We start from the raw sequence: 16,459 nt of genomic DNA on the forward strand, positions 1-16,459 counted from the left end.
TATATATATAGGCCTATATATATATATATATATATATATATATATATATATATCACCTAACAAATACAGAACGTATAGATATATATATTTATGTATATATATATATATATTTATGTCTGCCTTGCCTTGCCTATATATATTTGAAAAAAGTTAATCGAGTTCTTGTAGACGTAAATTCAATGTAATGATGAACATCATGCAGTAAATGCGCGTCATTTGAAGCGCAGTGAAATGTGTCGGTTGAATGATGCAACGGGGTGGATGTTGACCGTGGTCGCGTATTTTCATCCTACAGCTTTGGAAGGTGTCCCCCACGGAGAAGCGCGCCACAGGTGCTGGGGACATGACCCCGCACATCGAGGTAGAGTTCAGCATTATCGAGTCCCCTCCACTCACCGCCTCCACCCGGGACGAGGACGAGCTGGGGAAGTACCTGGACCTCGAGTTCATCCTCTCCAACACCATCGGCACTGAGAGTGTCCGCCAGCCCATGAGTGACAGCTCGTGCTCGCCCCCACAGCAGCAGAGCTCCTCGTATTTCCTCCCGGAGTCGCCCGAGAGCTGCAGCGGGAACTCAGTGCACGAGACCTGCGACGCCCCTTCACACCACCGGTCCCCCGACTACCACGGCACCAGCACGAGCTTCTCCGAACCGGGCACCGACCCCGTGCGCAGCCTGATGGCAGAGCTCCTCACGCCGGAGATCAACTATCCCGGTGGTGAGAGCCTCGGGGACTCTTCCGCCTCCAAATCGATAGACAGGCAGGAGTTCACGGAGCTGCGCGTGTTCAACCCGGTAAACTCTCAAGCGACGCTATCCCCACCGCTTGGATACAAAATCAAAACAGAGGCGCAGGAGCATTCTTGTATGATGGCCTCCTCATCATCTTCTTCTGGCGGGGACTTCATGCGGCCTTTGTACGACCACGGCCAGCAGATGCGCCCCGCGATGCACCCCGCGACTCTCACGCGCCATCAAACCACCGCGCCGGTGCCTGCGCAGTGTCCGGGTGGTTTCGCTCCCCCGCCGCACTCGATGCAGCAGCTGGGGAGGAAAGTGTGCCACATGGGGGGGATGAGCACGGTGCTTGGCGCGCATTCCCACCAGCACCTCCACCCCCACCACCATCACCATAGCCACAACCAGCCGCGCTTGTCACCGTACGCCAACGCGCCGTATCCACCACAAGCGCACCATTACGCCCACGACGGCGCGCCGCCGGCACAGTTCAACGGACAGTACGGCCTGTACAGGGATCCTATGCGCGCGCAGCTTCCTTCCACCATTCACGGTATGGTGCTCACGCCACCCTCCTCTCCTCTGCTGGAGTTCTACGTGCAGGACGACGCGGCGGGCATGAAGCAGAAGCGCGGGCGAAGGTCGTGGGCCCGGAAACGCGCGGCGACGCACAACTGCGAGTACCCGGGCTGTGGGAAGACGTACACGAAGAGCTCGCACCTCAAGGCCCACATGAGAACTCACACAGGTACGTCACTGGCACCGTACCCATCTACGTCATAGGCCCCGCCAAACACGTACATCAAGGGCCTCGATGACCTCGATGTTACATTTGGTGTCGTCGTGTAGTCCTTAGAGTTGTGTGCCTTTACGTAACATATGACTAAATATGTTTCTTCTTCTTTGCTCTATAGGAGAAAAACCGTACCATTGCAACTGGGACGGCTGCGGATGGAAGTTCGCCAGATCCGACGAACTCACGCGTCATTTCCGGAAGCACACGGGCCACCGACCGTTCCAGTGTCACCTCTGCGAGAGGGCCTTCTCGCGCTCCGACCACCTCGCGCTCCACATGAAGCGGCACATGTAAAGAAAAGGAACACATTTCGGACCAATTGGAACGCGGTAACAGTTGGAATGCGTTCCAATCGACTGATCGGCTCCTAGTCCACCCCTTCCGTCCGGGTTGAACCACAGCGTTTTCGACTGTCGTAATTATGTACTTTTAAAGACAAATTAGTTAATTAAGACCGTCAGTGTAGCATGAATAAGTTATGAGTGGCAGGCGAATGCCTTATGGGTTAGGCCTCAAGAAATCGAACACTAAATTTGGGCAGGACCCAAGCGTTTTGTTGTACATATGTAATATTTGAGTATGTTTACATTACATGTTTATGTAACTTTGATGCTCGCTTACTTATATCAGGTCAGGGATTTTATAAAGGGAAAATTATAATCGAAAAATGCCTGTAAGATGCCATGTATACTGCATACCATGTCAGACTTCTAGGCCTTAATGAGATGATCCGTCCAAACGGATAAAGCACTGCCTATTTTAAATATAATTGTTGATGTTTTCATATTGTTTATTGCCAAGACATTTTAGGATTGAGGAATCCAAAAATTAGTTTATGGTTTAAAGTGATCTCATGGCGCCAAAAACCTATGATGTAAAATAAAACCGAACTCTCCGGAAAGTGCGTTTTTCCAAACTATTGTCAAAGATTGGAACATGTAATTATGCTTGAATGAATTGGCTCCGATCCCGTTTTTACTTGATCATACACCTTGCAATGAATAGTTGAACTATGCTGGGATACTTGAAACTGAATTATGACAGATTCTGACTTAATTTACTTCAAAAGTGCAATTGTTTACTTTTCTTCTTTTGTATTTTATTGTATTTTTTTTCAATACCAAATTGTACCAAAATGAAGTAGTAAAGGGCTAAATATTATCTTAAAAAACTAATAAAAACATTCAAACCAACTTTTTGTGTTTTGGAGGACTATTTCATATTTTTATCACTTGCCTAACGGAAAATAAAGTTCGGTCCCAGATATTGTCAGGAAACAAGAAGGAAAATAGGTTGGTAAATGGAGAAAGTGTGCGTTTGCGAAAATAAGTCACTTGTAGGCCTATGTCATTTTATTTGGCGTTTAACTCATTGGAAAACATTAAAATATGTGGATTATTCAACCCAGTCTCACGGAAATACGTCACGTCATTTAATCTATTCATTCGTGATGAAACTCATTCTAAAAAGAGATGAAGCAGCTATCTTTTTTGCCGCCGGGGTTTGCCTACAGCAGCGCACCTGCATTAAATATATCCGTGAATTGTCACAATTTCTCAGAATCAAAGGTGAAAGTAGAAACGGGTGGCCAAAAGCTGTCATATTGTTAGAAATGTGTGCTTTTTGGCACGAAAAAATTGAAATTACGTGTCCCAGATCACGAATGAATAGATTAAATGACGTGACAGTGTCACGTATTTCCGTGAGACTGGGTTGGATTATTGGCCGACCATCAAGTACTACAGGCTGAATTGAAATGTACATACATAGATACATTTATATTTGTCATGTTCACACCTCTCAAACCAACTTAATAGAAATGTCCCTACATATATAATAATCAAACAGGCCTACCTACAATTAGGCTATTCTAACGGGTCAATAGGCCTATTCAAATATTAAAGCTACCTCCAAAAAACCTTGCGCATGCAAATCAGTAAGATTTCGTTTTTTATCAATTAAGATAACCTTAACTGAAGTTATTTCTTCAATGAAGTCCTATAGTAAGGCCGATGTTCCCAGGAAGCCTACTGCAGATCCTCAATGAAGCGATGAGGGAGACGGTGGCATAGGATCAAACAGGCGGAAGGTCCCGTCTCATCTTTCGTTGTTAGGTCAACGCTGCCCTCTAGTGTTCGCGTGTGACGACATTGCATGCTCCCATTTCAGGGCTTATTTAACCATATCATTGTCCATTTTGTTTAAAAAAAAAAGGCCTTTTTTTAATCTACACCATTCAATCATTCAAACATGTTTTTTATGTGATCTCAATTTTTTAAAATACGTCAAGTGTTAAAAGTCGAGTAAACTGCAAATCCCCATTGACCCTGTATGGCCCCTCGGTGGCAGTACATGCAAGTGCGGTTGTTGGCCACTTGAAAGCAGTAGCAACACAATTGATAATATGTGTTGCTATACTGCACCAATCAGAACTACTATAGGTCAAACCAGAGCCATTTAGGGAGAGAGTTACGACAAGCGATGCTCAAAACACTTGATAGTCACTTGTTTTTTGGAGACTTTTCCATTTGAATCTGATTAGAAAGTGTAAATATAGAGACAGAACTGCGGTTTCTTGTATTACGAGTCAATACATCCTTTGATTTACAATATCTATATTGCATAACAACATGTGTAGTTACGTCAATATGTTTTTGTTTTTGTGTAGGGGAGAGCCGGGTCATTGAAACACTTTTCAGTTAAACGTCTTTTCCAAAGATGACGTTATGTATCGGCCTACAAATAATTTCGTCCTGTGATCAACAACTCACATGTATTCTCTTAGTTACAAGTGTAATTTAATACATATCATTTATTCAGAGGGAAGTGAAGGAATGTTTCAAAAATGTTCTACCATTTCTTTAGTTTATGGTGGCTTCAGTGATCCCATGATACCTAAAAGCATCGTAGGCCTACTCGTGTTAACTGATGTAATCTTTATGACTTTCAGATAGGAAAGAAGGAAACTGACAGGTAAACTGACAGCAGCAGCCAGCGTACAGTGTCCTCAGAATACTCAGAGTAAGGGTAAGCATGTTTGTACTGTCGTGTGATTCTCTGATTGAAAGAGTTATTTTCTTCCTTCATTTCACGTCAATGAGTCATCTTGCAGGGTTGGATTCTTCTTGTGTTTCTTCGTTCTTATATTGTTACACCCTTTAAACGCAGGTATTTAGGTGAAGACGATATAAGGGGTCATTTTTTTAGAAACACGCAGTAGTCCCACAAAAGGATGCAATTTAACAGTAAATATAAAGACTGTTGCATTGATACATTACAGTAAAAATATCATAATTTACAGAGGGAATTAGTTTAACTGATTGCCTCATATATTTTTTTGTCATTGTAATCTTTGAATATTTAGTTGACCACTGATATGAGCAGTGGCGGTTTTAACATAGAGGCATGGTACCCATATTATTGTGGTGTGTTTTTGTGTTATGGTTTGTTTGTGTGATATTGTGACCGTTTGTATGTGTGTGTGTGTGTGTGTGTGTGTGTGTGTGTGTGTGTGTGTGTACGTGTAAGTGTGTGTGGTGTGTCTCTGATAGTCCGTTATCGTTTATTATTGTGGCAGGCATGCATGTGCATGTTATGGTGACTGTATGTGTGTGTGTTTGTGTGTTGTGTGTGTGTGTGAGAGAGTGTGTATCTGTATGTGAGAGACAGATGTTTGCGTGTGTGTGTACGTTTGAGTGTGTATGTGTGGGTGAGATGAAGTTCAGGACTATGTTCAAGCAATTGTGCGTGCATATGTGTTTGCCTTGATGTGACTGTGCGTCAGAATGGATGCCCCGCCGGTTTTCTTGTTGACCTAACCCAGAGAGTTGTGCGTTCTGTACACACCGACGGGGTCCGGACCCTGAACCCTGATGCCAACATTCACTCTCAGGTCAGCGCTCACAGTAAAGACACTCACAGCCATTTCTAGATGTCATCAAGCAATGGCATGGATGTGTGTGTGCATATATATATATATATATATATATATATATATAGAGAGAGAGAGAGAGAGAGAGAGAGAGAGAGAGAGCGCTAAAACAAACAAACAAACAAACAAACACAATATTTGTAACTTAACAACCAAAACCAAAAGAGATGCTCTGATTGGTAAGGAGTTAGCAGCCGGACCAGTCAACCTTAAGAGATTCTCACAAAGCATTTACACAGTTATATTTTTGCTAGGGCATTTCTAACAGATTAGACTAAATTATAGCTCTGGAATCATAAACCTTAAAGAGTAAGTGGAGTGGTTCAAACACCAATTTCTACCGTCGACTTGTAGACATCGTTGAGCAAGTTGGATCATGCAAGTATGTCCCCAGTCTGTGATCTGGGCCGTAGCCAGCGTTTTGAAATCAGTGAGGTCAAGATGCTTTTCTTTTAATGGAGCCTATTTGTGACCATTGTGACTATTGGTGACCAGCTGACAGAGGTATTTACAGACATTTTCAACCGCTCTCTAGCCCTTTCACATGTCCCCCCATGTTTCAAAGCATCAACCATTATACCTGTGCCAAAAAAGACTGCAGTCAAGTGCCTGAACGACTATAGGCCAGTGGCTCTCACCCCCATACCAGCTAAATGCTTGGAAAGGCTGGTCATGAAACACATAAGAGGCATCACACCAGCTTCCTTTGATCAACACCAATTTGCCTACAAAGCGAACAGATCTACAGAGGATGCAGTAGCCCTGCTGCTTAACACTGCACTGGAGCACCTGGAGTTAAAGAACACTTACATCCGTATTCTCTTTATAGATTACAGTTCTGCATTCAATACGATCCTTCCAGGCAAACTCATCTCCAAACTTCAGGACTTAAACCTCAATGCTTCACTGTGTAACTGGGTATTGGACTTCCTGACCAATCGCACACAGAGTGTACAACTGGGGAAGCATCACTCTTCAAATCTGACCATCAGCACTGGCGCCCCACAAGGTTGCGTGCTCAGCCCACTTTTATACACCCTCTACACCCATGACTGTGCTCCCTCTTGCCCATCCAACTACATCTTCAAATTTGCAGATGATACAACAGTGCTTGGCCTCATCTCCAACAACGATGAGGCTGCCTACAGGCAAGAAGTGGGAAACCTGGCAGTCTGGTGTTCTGAGCACAACCTCAGTCTCAACATTAGGAAAACCAAAGAGATGATCATTGACTTCCGGAAGTCTTCCCAGCATAATCACCATCTCCCACTCTACATCAACGGTGAAGAGGTTGAGCGTGTCACCTCTCTAAAGTTTCTGGGTCTGACACTGACGGAGGAGTTTTCCTGGGTCAAAAACACAGCTTCCGTTTTGGGGAAGGCCCAGCAACGCCTCTTTTACCTCCGGAAGTTGAGGAAAGAACACCTTCCTCAGAGGCTGCTGTTTAACTTCTACCGCTGCGCTATAGAGAGTGTGCTTACATACTGCCTGAATGTATGGTCTACGGCTGTACTAAGGCGGAGCAGGCAGCCATCCAGAGGCTGATTAAAACAGCGGGAAGGATCATTGGAGTAGAGCTGCCCGACATCTTGTCCATCTCCTCCTCCCGTTGCCTGCAGCGCTCTAAACGCATCCTCACAGACCCTTCTCATCCTGCCCATCATCTGTTCCTGTTACTCCCGTCAGGGAAAAGGTTCAGATCCAAAAAGGCACGCACCTCCAGGATGGCAGAGAGCTTCTATCCCTGTGCAATAAGGCTCCTCAACAGCTTGACCACCCCACTCCCCACCCCCCTTCATCTCCCCCCGCCCCCGGCCCAGCCCTCCCTGCCCCCCATGGACTGCACTCTAAGACTTGATGCACCTTAATATGGAGATATGGAGATATATTGCTTTTATTATTTTTATTATTATTTTATGTATGATATTTATGAATCTATTTATTAATTGTTATTTATTATTATTTAGCTGTGTAAGTCTGGTTGCCTCTACTGTCTCGTTGTCTTCATGGCAATGACAAATAAAGTACTTTGAACTTTTTGAACTTTTTATTTTACTGTATTTCTGCACAAGAAAAATTCATGTCAAAATGACCTGTCCTCCTCCTCCTCCTCCTCCTCCTCTCTGTTCTTCTTTCTGTTCTCCTCCTCTCTGTTCTTATGTCTGTTCTCCTCCTCTCTGTTCTTCTGTCTTTTCTCCTCCTCTCTGTTCTTCTGTCTGTTCTCCTCCTCTCTGTTCTTCTGTCTGTTCTCCTCCTCTCTCTTCTCCTCCTCCTCTCTGTTCTTCTGTCTGTTCTCCTCCTCTCTGTTCTTCTGTCTGTTCTCCTCCTCTCTGTTCTTCTGTATGTTCTCCTCCTCTCTGTTCTTCTGTATGTTCTCCTCCTCTCTGTTCTTCTGTCTGTTCTCCTCCTCTCTGTTCTTCTGTCTGTTCTCCTCCTCTCTGTTCTTCTCCTCTCTGTTCTTATATCTGTTCTCCTCCTCTCTGTCCTCCTCCTCTCTGTTCTTCTGTCTTTTCTCCTCCTCTCTGTTCTTCTGTCTGTTCTCCTCTCTGTTTTTCTATCTGTTCTCCTCCTCTCTGTTCTCCTCCCTGTTCTCCTCCTCTCTGTTCTTATGTCTGTTCTCCTCCTCTCTGTTCTTCAGTCTGTTCTCCTCCTCTCTGTTCTTATGTCTGTTCTCCTCCTCTCTGTTCTTCTGTCTGTTCTCCTCCTCTCTGTTCTTCTGTCTGTTCTCCTCCTCTCTGTTCTTCTGTCTGTTCTCCTCCTCTCTGTTCTTCTGTCTGTTCTCCTCCTCTCTGTTCTCCTCCTCTCTGTTCTTCTGTCTGTTCTCCTCCTCTCTGTTCTTATGTATGTTCTCCTCCTCTCTGTTCTTATGTCTGTTCTCCTCCTCTGTTCTTATGTCTGCTCTCCTCCTCTCTGTTCTCCTCCTCTCTGTTCTTATGTCTGCTCTCCTCCTCTCTGTTCTTCCGTCTCAACTGCTCTCAAATGTTCTCGTCTCTGTATTATAAAGTTATAATGATTATTACAAAGTTATAAAGCGCTGATTTGTTTGTATATAACTGATAACTTTGTGCTGAAAATTAGAAACTCCTAAATAAAGATATAAGCATGTCTATTTATCTGAAAATACACTTTTCGTCCAATTTTGAAACATAAAATAACATTGTGTGTGTGTGTGTGTGTGTGTGTGTGTGTGTGTGTGTGTGTGTGTGTGTGTGTGTGTGTGTGTGTGTGTGTGTGTGTGTGTGTGCGTGTGCGCATGTTGGTTGTTTATATATATCTGCAATGGCCACCGGCTTGTAATTTAAGGAAGCCCAACTTCAGTGTTGCAATCCATATCTAACACATCCCACCTACCCTAGTCTGCAAACAGCCTTTAATCAATGGAGCTGCCTCTGTCACCATGGCCACAATCTGTCAATAGGGGTGCACACTAGCAGATAAGAGTTATCTGCCCAAGTTACCGTTTCGGTAGAAAAATGTAAACACTGAGCTTTAACGTGGCTGGGAATAGGAATAGCCTATTTTGAAAGAAGTTCTAATGTGGGCTATTATGAATATCAATGGGTTTCTTTTCTCAATGGTTTCGATATCAGATGTAGCAACCCGAATGTTTCAACTTTCTTGTAGGCCTATGAATAACTTCAACACGTTTGCTTTGAATCTACAGAGTTAATTGCGGCATTTTGTGAATGGGTTAACAGTTTATTATTGTTCCCTCAGCTCCTGGCTAGTGTACGTGACCGCGCCGCGCATGCACGATTCTCCTCTCTTCGCAGCCCCTCTAACGTGCCTGACAGTCTCCCTCAAAAAAAAAGGTAACTAAAAAACTAAACATGAAAAAAAACGACAAAAGGCTTCATTCGCATCTCGAAGCCCATTCCAAGCATGTCCATCCATCGCTGCTTTCAACCCGACTCTGCTCGTCCCTGCCTGTATCTATGGATCTGTGGCTGCATGTAAGGTTCGCGTACCACACCTGTATGTCTACTGTGTTGCCTGGGCTCTGCACCTATGCTATGCGCTGAATGTTTTGACTGCGAGATTTAGAAATGATTTCGTGGGGTTGTGTCACATGTCTTGCCTGCACTCTATTTGCAATAAATAACCCTTTGTAGCCTCTGCATCTGGCTGCACGGTCGCCTGGTCCACACAAATCGATTCTAAAAAAACGGTACAAAGCCCTCTCCCCATGTCCTGCGAGGTCCTGCTGCTACTGCAATGTGCTTTCGAAACAAAGGGGGACGGGGAGACGTGTTCCGACGCTACATGTGTGCAGATGTGCGATTGTAGGCTAATTGGCGTTTACATCTATGTTGTGGGGACAAGTGTGTGCATGCATGTTCGATAAGCCGTTCATCCATCACCATTTATGGCTTGTGGTACAGACGGAAGGAATTCTAACTGGGTAGGCTACTATCACGTTGTTTTTCTTAATAGTAGTAGGGCGCAGGGGGTTGTTGTTGTTGTTGGGATTGTCAGTGCTGGCAGAGGCACACATTTTAAGAATAACATTTTGATTGTTAGTTGAGAACTGCTGTAGCGTTTGGCGCTGTTCAACGGGGACTATACCAACCCCTGTATTCAGTTCCTCGTTGGCAGAGCATCTAGGAAGGTAGATGTGTCTTGTGCCGAGTGCAAAACTTTTTGCATTGTCAACAAAAATGATAATTCTTAAACCTTAGAAGCTATTTTTTGCTATCACAACACATGTTTTGCTTGCAATGCAAAAAGTTCTGAACTCGACTAAACACAAACATCTAGGAATCAATTGCACACACGTGTTGGTTCGTTTATAAAGCCCGGCGGTGCAACCAGGGGAGGAGCCAATTTATTAGCACGATTACTTGGTGTTGAAAAAAAGGAGTGGTTTGTGAATGGGAGGGGCTGGCCTCAGTTTGACTCAACACACGAAGGGAAAGATGAAATGATGCAACTTTGGGCACCCAAAAAGTCAGTTAACTATAAAACCTATGAACAGACGCCAGCCTACCTGTCAGCCACTGGCAGAACTCCAGCATCGTACCCTGGTAAGATCCACTCTTTGAGAAAGCTGTATGTTCAGGTCACTGGTGTTGTGGTAACTGCATAAACCAGTAGTACCCTCTATTTGAATTATTAACGGGACAAACGTGCAACACCCCGAGATGTGTCTTACGTTTACGTTTTACCATTTTATTCGGAAAACATGCCTTTTCTAAATCCGATCGAGTGAATCAGCCGGTTTATCGTGAAATGTAACAGGGGTTGGTAGAATGATACGTAAAGATAAACATCAGCCTAGTTTACACTCGTTTGGTGTGTGTGCGCGCGTGCGTGCGTGTGTGCGGGTGTGTGTGTGTGTGTGTGTGTGTGTGTGTGTGTGTGTGTGTGTGTGTGTGTGTGGTGTGTGTGTGTGTGTGTGTGTGTGTGTGTGTGTGTGTGTGTGTGTGTGTGTGTGTGTGTGTGTGTGTGTGTGTGTGTGTGTGTTACTAGGCTGTCGTAAAGCTCAACTGGGGGCGGAAACGTCATGATCTGAAGAGTATCCAGATCCAAATGGAGGGTACCCCACTAAGGTTGAGAGAAACACGTGGCAGCCCCTCCCCCCCCGAGTGAAAAAATAATAAATCATAGTGATTCTACTAATGGGGAGTAGTAATGATGATTATTATTATTATAATTAATTATACCCTCTGTTTTGACGTTCATGAGACGCTCTACAATCTTTATGAGCAGCAGGAATCTATTCTTGCAAATAAACAAGTAAGCTATTTTTTTGCTTCACCATGACACGGGAACATTTACCCTGCTGTGGCCCGTTGCATTGTAAACTCAAAAGCCCTATTTGAGGAGCCGGGGCAGAAATAGGCTGTGTCAACAGAGGGCCGCCATGCGTGAGCGACGGCGGACCCAGGAGTTGCCCCTGCTCCTTATCCGCCAACAGCCGGCTCTGTCACACACGCGACACGCCCGCTGGTTGACGTCGCCTTCACCGCGCTGACGAGGTCAGCGCGGTGAAGGATGTTGATTAAAGGATTGGAGAGGCGGCTACGAGTAATACGAGGAAGTCATTAATCCATTACAGAAGTAGGCGATAGTTCATTTAAGCACTGTCTTTTTGGACAGGGGCCAAAGCATGAGATCCCTGTCTGATGTCGCAAAATACTACCAATATGTTCATTGATGACTATTTCAGGTCAGCAAGGGAAACTTCGAAGTAGATGCATGTATCGGGGTTGCACGACCATTGAGAAAATAATGTCTTTCAAATGGATGTTGTTACATAAAACCGCCATTTGGGGTCAGTGTTTCTCAACGTATCAGAAGGGGTTCTGAGGCCGAATGATGCCATAAGAACGGTCGTATGCGCTAGGATAATTTTTTTCACTTTCACAAGCTGTTGAAGTGTGCCTTATCATAACTATGTACCTTTTCATTGAAATGAAACGACACAATCACCATGGCATAACACCCAATAATAATCTATCTATATCTGAATTAATCAGACTAAAATTGTAATAAGAGTAGAAATCAAACAAATAGTCTATTGTATGATGCAGTCACCTTTTGCCAATGTTTAGATTTGCCGCTGGTTATATTTAAATAATGAAGTCTATTCTTGCGTGTACGTGTATACGTGCAGCACTGTGTTCAGCTCCACCGCCCTGCTATCACTTTGTTATATATATAAATCATTTTTAGGAAGTTTTATAGTCTCCACTTAGCTCAGGCTCATATGTCTAACCCGAGGTAGTCCCGTCGGTGTAAAACCACGTGTTTCCACACGGATTGAACCGCCTTTGTGGAATATGTTCTAATCTGTGGTCTTAACTCGGACAACCTGTCAAAACTAATGGCGTTAATAGGTACTAGAGTCTGGCGATATGAATGAATGGGGTAATTTTAAGACAATGAAACACACACACAGACACACACACAGACACACACACACACACACACACACACACACACACACACACACACACACCACACACACACACACACACACACACACACACACACACACACACACACACACACACACACACACACATACACACATATTGTAGTGAGGTTGCTGGAAACCAATATGAACCAATGCTTTCTTTCTTATGGAACCATATGTTTCCACATACCCCTATTTGTGAGAAGAACCCCAGCTAGAGTCTCCGGTTTTAAAGGGGCTGTGGGTGAATCTGTGCTTATACCCATTAGATATTAGGCACTACATTTTGACCCCGTAGCCACAAGCTACTGCTAGTTATTCCCTCAGTGGGGCCATTCATATCAAGGACAGATGGGGACGGGGTTACCGTGATGTGTGTGAGGGGGCAGCAGTTCCACAAGGATGGAAGAACTTGGGGTGGCAAGAATTTCCCGACCTCAAATTGAGGTCACGGGCTACAGAAGGCAGCGCTCTGCGGGGTCATGTTATTAACGTTGACAAAAGCTTTCCAGTGGGGGCCGTTGGCGTGGAAACAGTGACATCCCCACGCGGCCCTGGCCTGTGGAGCGGTGTTGTCCGCGGACGTGTTCACACATACTCCGACTTCCCAATCGGTCAGGAGCCACCCTGACTGACAGCCAGAGTGTGTGGCAGCCAGGAATTGGGATTTTAATCCATATTTACTATCAGTTCTCTGGCTCTCCCTCTCTCTGTCTCTCCCCCCCCCCACCCGTTTATAAGCCTATAAATGTTTTATGCGTATTGGTTTGTATCGGCTCCCAGTTGCGTGTGGTGGCTTTTGTCACAAGGCGCAATGTGTAGGCCTATCCCTCATACGCATTGGAGGTAAAGCAATAACTATTTGAATGTATACGTAAAAAAAACAAAGGCATTTGCATTTTATTTTTTTTTAAATCAAATTGGCTACATAGCTGGCACGTTGGTGAGTGGAGCTATCCACTTGTATCTATGTATCTATGTTTTCATGATGACTAACCACACAATGGTTTGGCCCGCCACACTTACCCTCCATCCTGACCCGGAACAGACCAATATCAAGGTTCAGTGGTCAACACCGTTGCCCAAACCGTTGCAGTTTTAAAACAATCTGTATGACACTGATAACTTTCTGATAACTTATACTTTTCATCTTTTTAAAAGGATTATTTTTTTTAAAGTAAGATTGGATTTGAATTCAGAGCTGCTCTATTTCCAACCTCGTAGGCCTCCTTTGAGATCCCGTGAGGGATTTATATTAGTTTTCATATTACCCCAAAGGCAGAATATCACAGATAATGTTTTTAAAAGAGAATGAAAGTAACTCAAAGGAAAACAAAACCGAAGCCCGAATAGATATGGCGACAATTGTATTCTTTCCTCGAGAGAATGTCTGTCCTGTCTCTGGGTACACACTGACTCATTCAACATCTTTCTAACAACACATTTTCTTTCCTGGCCAGCAGGTGCTAGCCACGACATACGTTTGGCCCTGAAGAGATTTTATTTACAACCGGCGAAAAGAGAACATTCAAAAGGAACGGCGTTTTAGAAAAACAACAACGGGGTCTTTGACCCCTTGAAAGCGCAGCTGCCCCAATAATGAAAAGAAAAAGACAGTGGCATTTTTCCCTGTTCATGCTTCCATCTCCATGGAAACCACGTCACAACTGCATCACAACTGTTTGGCTTTCGGTGACGGAAGTTTTGCCTATTTCGATTTTGTGAAATGATAAGCAAAACATTTAGTTTCTGATTAACTTTATGATGCCTGTGTCCCTAACCAATGTCAAACACTATGTTCAACAGACCTAGGGTTGAGGAGCATAATGAGATTATACAAAAATATATTCAATGACTTTTCTTAAGCCTCCTGAATATAACATCAAATAATCATCTATAAAACATTGTATAACAGCCACAATGAAATGAGACAGATAATCCTGACGCTAGGTAAACGGAAACCGGGGCAATTTTGTATATTTCCGATTTCCGATCCAACTGCATATTTCCGATATTTCCGATCCAACTGTGTGTCGCAGTTCATATTGATTTTCATATTGATTTTTTACTAAATCTGTATTCATATCCACTAAATCTCCTTAGTCCTCAGACATTTTGGGTTTCTCTAGCTAGCAGTAATACGACACTAATGTCATTATCTGCAGTTATGTCGTGCAATGGGTTTTATAATAAGGGGGGGGGGGGGGGGGGGGGGGGGGGGGGGGGGGGGGGGGGGGGGGGGGGGGGGGGGGGGGGGGGGGGGGGGGTGGTGGTATCTAAATATTGAGGCAAGAAACATTAAAACTGTCTGGGAGTAGGTGTGAAAATTAGGAATGATTATAAAGGGAAATACCCTTTTTATATACTGGTATTCTGCTATCACTGCAGTTATACCACAATGACACTGCACTGAAATCTTGCACAACACTGCAAGGTTAATTTAAATAGTCTGGCAAAGAAAATATATTTCTATACTTGAAGATATGGCATGACCGCACTTGAAATTAGTATTAGTATTTGATGCATAATGAGTAACAGTAGGCCAACATTTACTTGGAAGAGGAAGGAATAATTAAGGAATACAAGTTAAGGTCATGCGTTTTAATATCTTGTTAACAAATTGAGTATGTGCAGCTTTAAGGAGTGTATGGGTTTAGTAACTAACTAACTTTAGTAACCAGCTATAAGCCTTCACTATGACAGTGAGGGTCTACTGAAAGAGCCATTGTGTCAGCTGGAGTTAGAACACTTGCCTTACTGTGCGTTGACACCAAATATTAAGCGAATATTCCACCTACTTTTCTAAGTGTTTAGAATAATATTTGAGGAAGAGGGGCTCTCTTGTAAACGTTTCTTTCTACCCATATTCATTTTCAGCCATGGTCAAGATAACCACCGTATATAGATATTATAGAGCTCCAGGAGAATGCAAACGGCAATTGCTTTCTCCTCCATGTTGCCGTTCAATCTGGACTTCAGGCAGTTAACGCTGATAGGCTGTCACCACACGGCATCAAGAGAAATTCACGGAAAAGTTCAAATATTTAATTTAAAAATATTTCAAGTTGTTTGCGCGAGTAGAATCACGCAAAATCCAAGTGAACAAGGTATTGGCGCCGCACCATTCATCAATTCGCACCGCAGGTTTTGCAGGTGGAAAATGTGCCTCTTTCTGTGTCTTTAATGACTTTGTATGGATTTACGCCGTGCCTTAATTTTTTTGTGTGACTGCCCCTTTAGAGTTATATAGCAGCCAACGGTTACTCTGTGACAGGTATTTACTTTACTTGGTTGCAAAACCATACCTGTTTGAGGGTGCACTCACACTAGGCCATCTGGCCGTGGACGTGGCCGTTTTCACACCTAACCGTGCTCAAATCTGCCAGTGTGAGTGTTGGCCAGTCTGGCCTGCCAGGCCAACTTTGGCCACCTTGGGAGAGTTTGTGCTGCTACGGTAACGGGCCGCCACGGTACAGATGCTAATGTGGCCGACACGCGCACACAAAAAGCCTGCTACGAACCTGAGCTGGATGACGTATAGTCAGGCGATGACCATGGACATAAATAAAGGCGACGAGCCTTCTTTCCCATTAAACGGTTAAACATGCGTCAAGCGTTCAACTTAGGTTCCACTTTGCGCTCATAGAGAAGTCGAGTGTCTGTTAGCCATTGGGCAACGATGCTATTCAGGCACAGTTGGAGTAGACCCACAAGAATTCTGATGTATTTGGGAGAATCCGCGACCAAATGCAAAGTCGAGGACACCACCGAACAATGGCCCAGTGTCGGACAAATATTATATTATTATGTCCATGCAGCGACGCTGTGATGACGTCTATCGACGTGAGACGATGTACAGAGCCTACCCATGGCCAGGACACAGTTGTGACGCCAACGGCCACGCCCATATGGCCTAGTGTGGATGCAGGCCAGAGACAATTGGGGCCAGTTGGCACGGTTAGGTGTGAAAACGGCCAACGGCCACGTCTAGACGGCCTAGTGTGAGTGCACCCTGAGACATTATCTCAACTGGCTCTAAAATCAAGCCGACGAACGTGTACGCCTTTGACAAAT

The 16,459-nt window shown here is 44.3% G+C and overlaps 1 protein-coding gene across 1 annotated transcript in view; it reads left to right on the forward strand.

Annotated features, from left to right (window-relative positions):
- Positions 1 to 2,952, forward strand: part of klf17 (Kruppel like factor 17) — a 93,089-nt gene extending 90,137 nt beyond the window's left edge. Inside the window, exons 3-4 of the mRNA XM_056596612.1 lie at positions 296 to 1,487; positions 1,654 to 2,952. Coding sequence (XP_056452587.1) covers positions 296 to 1,487; positions 1,654 to 1,829 — 1,368 coding nt within the window. The 3' untranslated portion in view covers positions 1,830 to 2,952. The remainder of the gene's footprint in view (positions 1 to 295; positions 1,488 to 1,653) is intronic.
- The last annotated feature ends 13,507 nt before the right edge of the window (positions 2,953 to 16,459 follow it).

This window comes from Gadus chalcogrammus, chromosome 8, assembly GCF_026213295.1.
Source record: "Gadus chalcogrammus isolate NIFS_2021 chromosome 8, NIFS_Gcha_1.0, whole genome shotgun sequence".
In the NCBI taxonomy this organism is placed as follows: Eukaryota; Metazoa; Chordata; class Actinopteri; order Gadiformes; family Gadidae; genus Gadus; species Gadus chalcogrammus.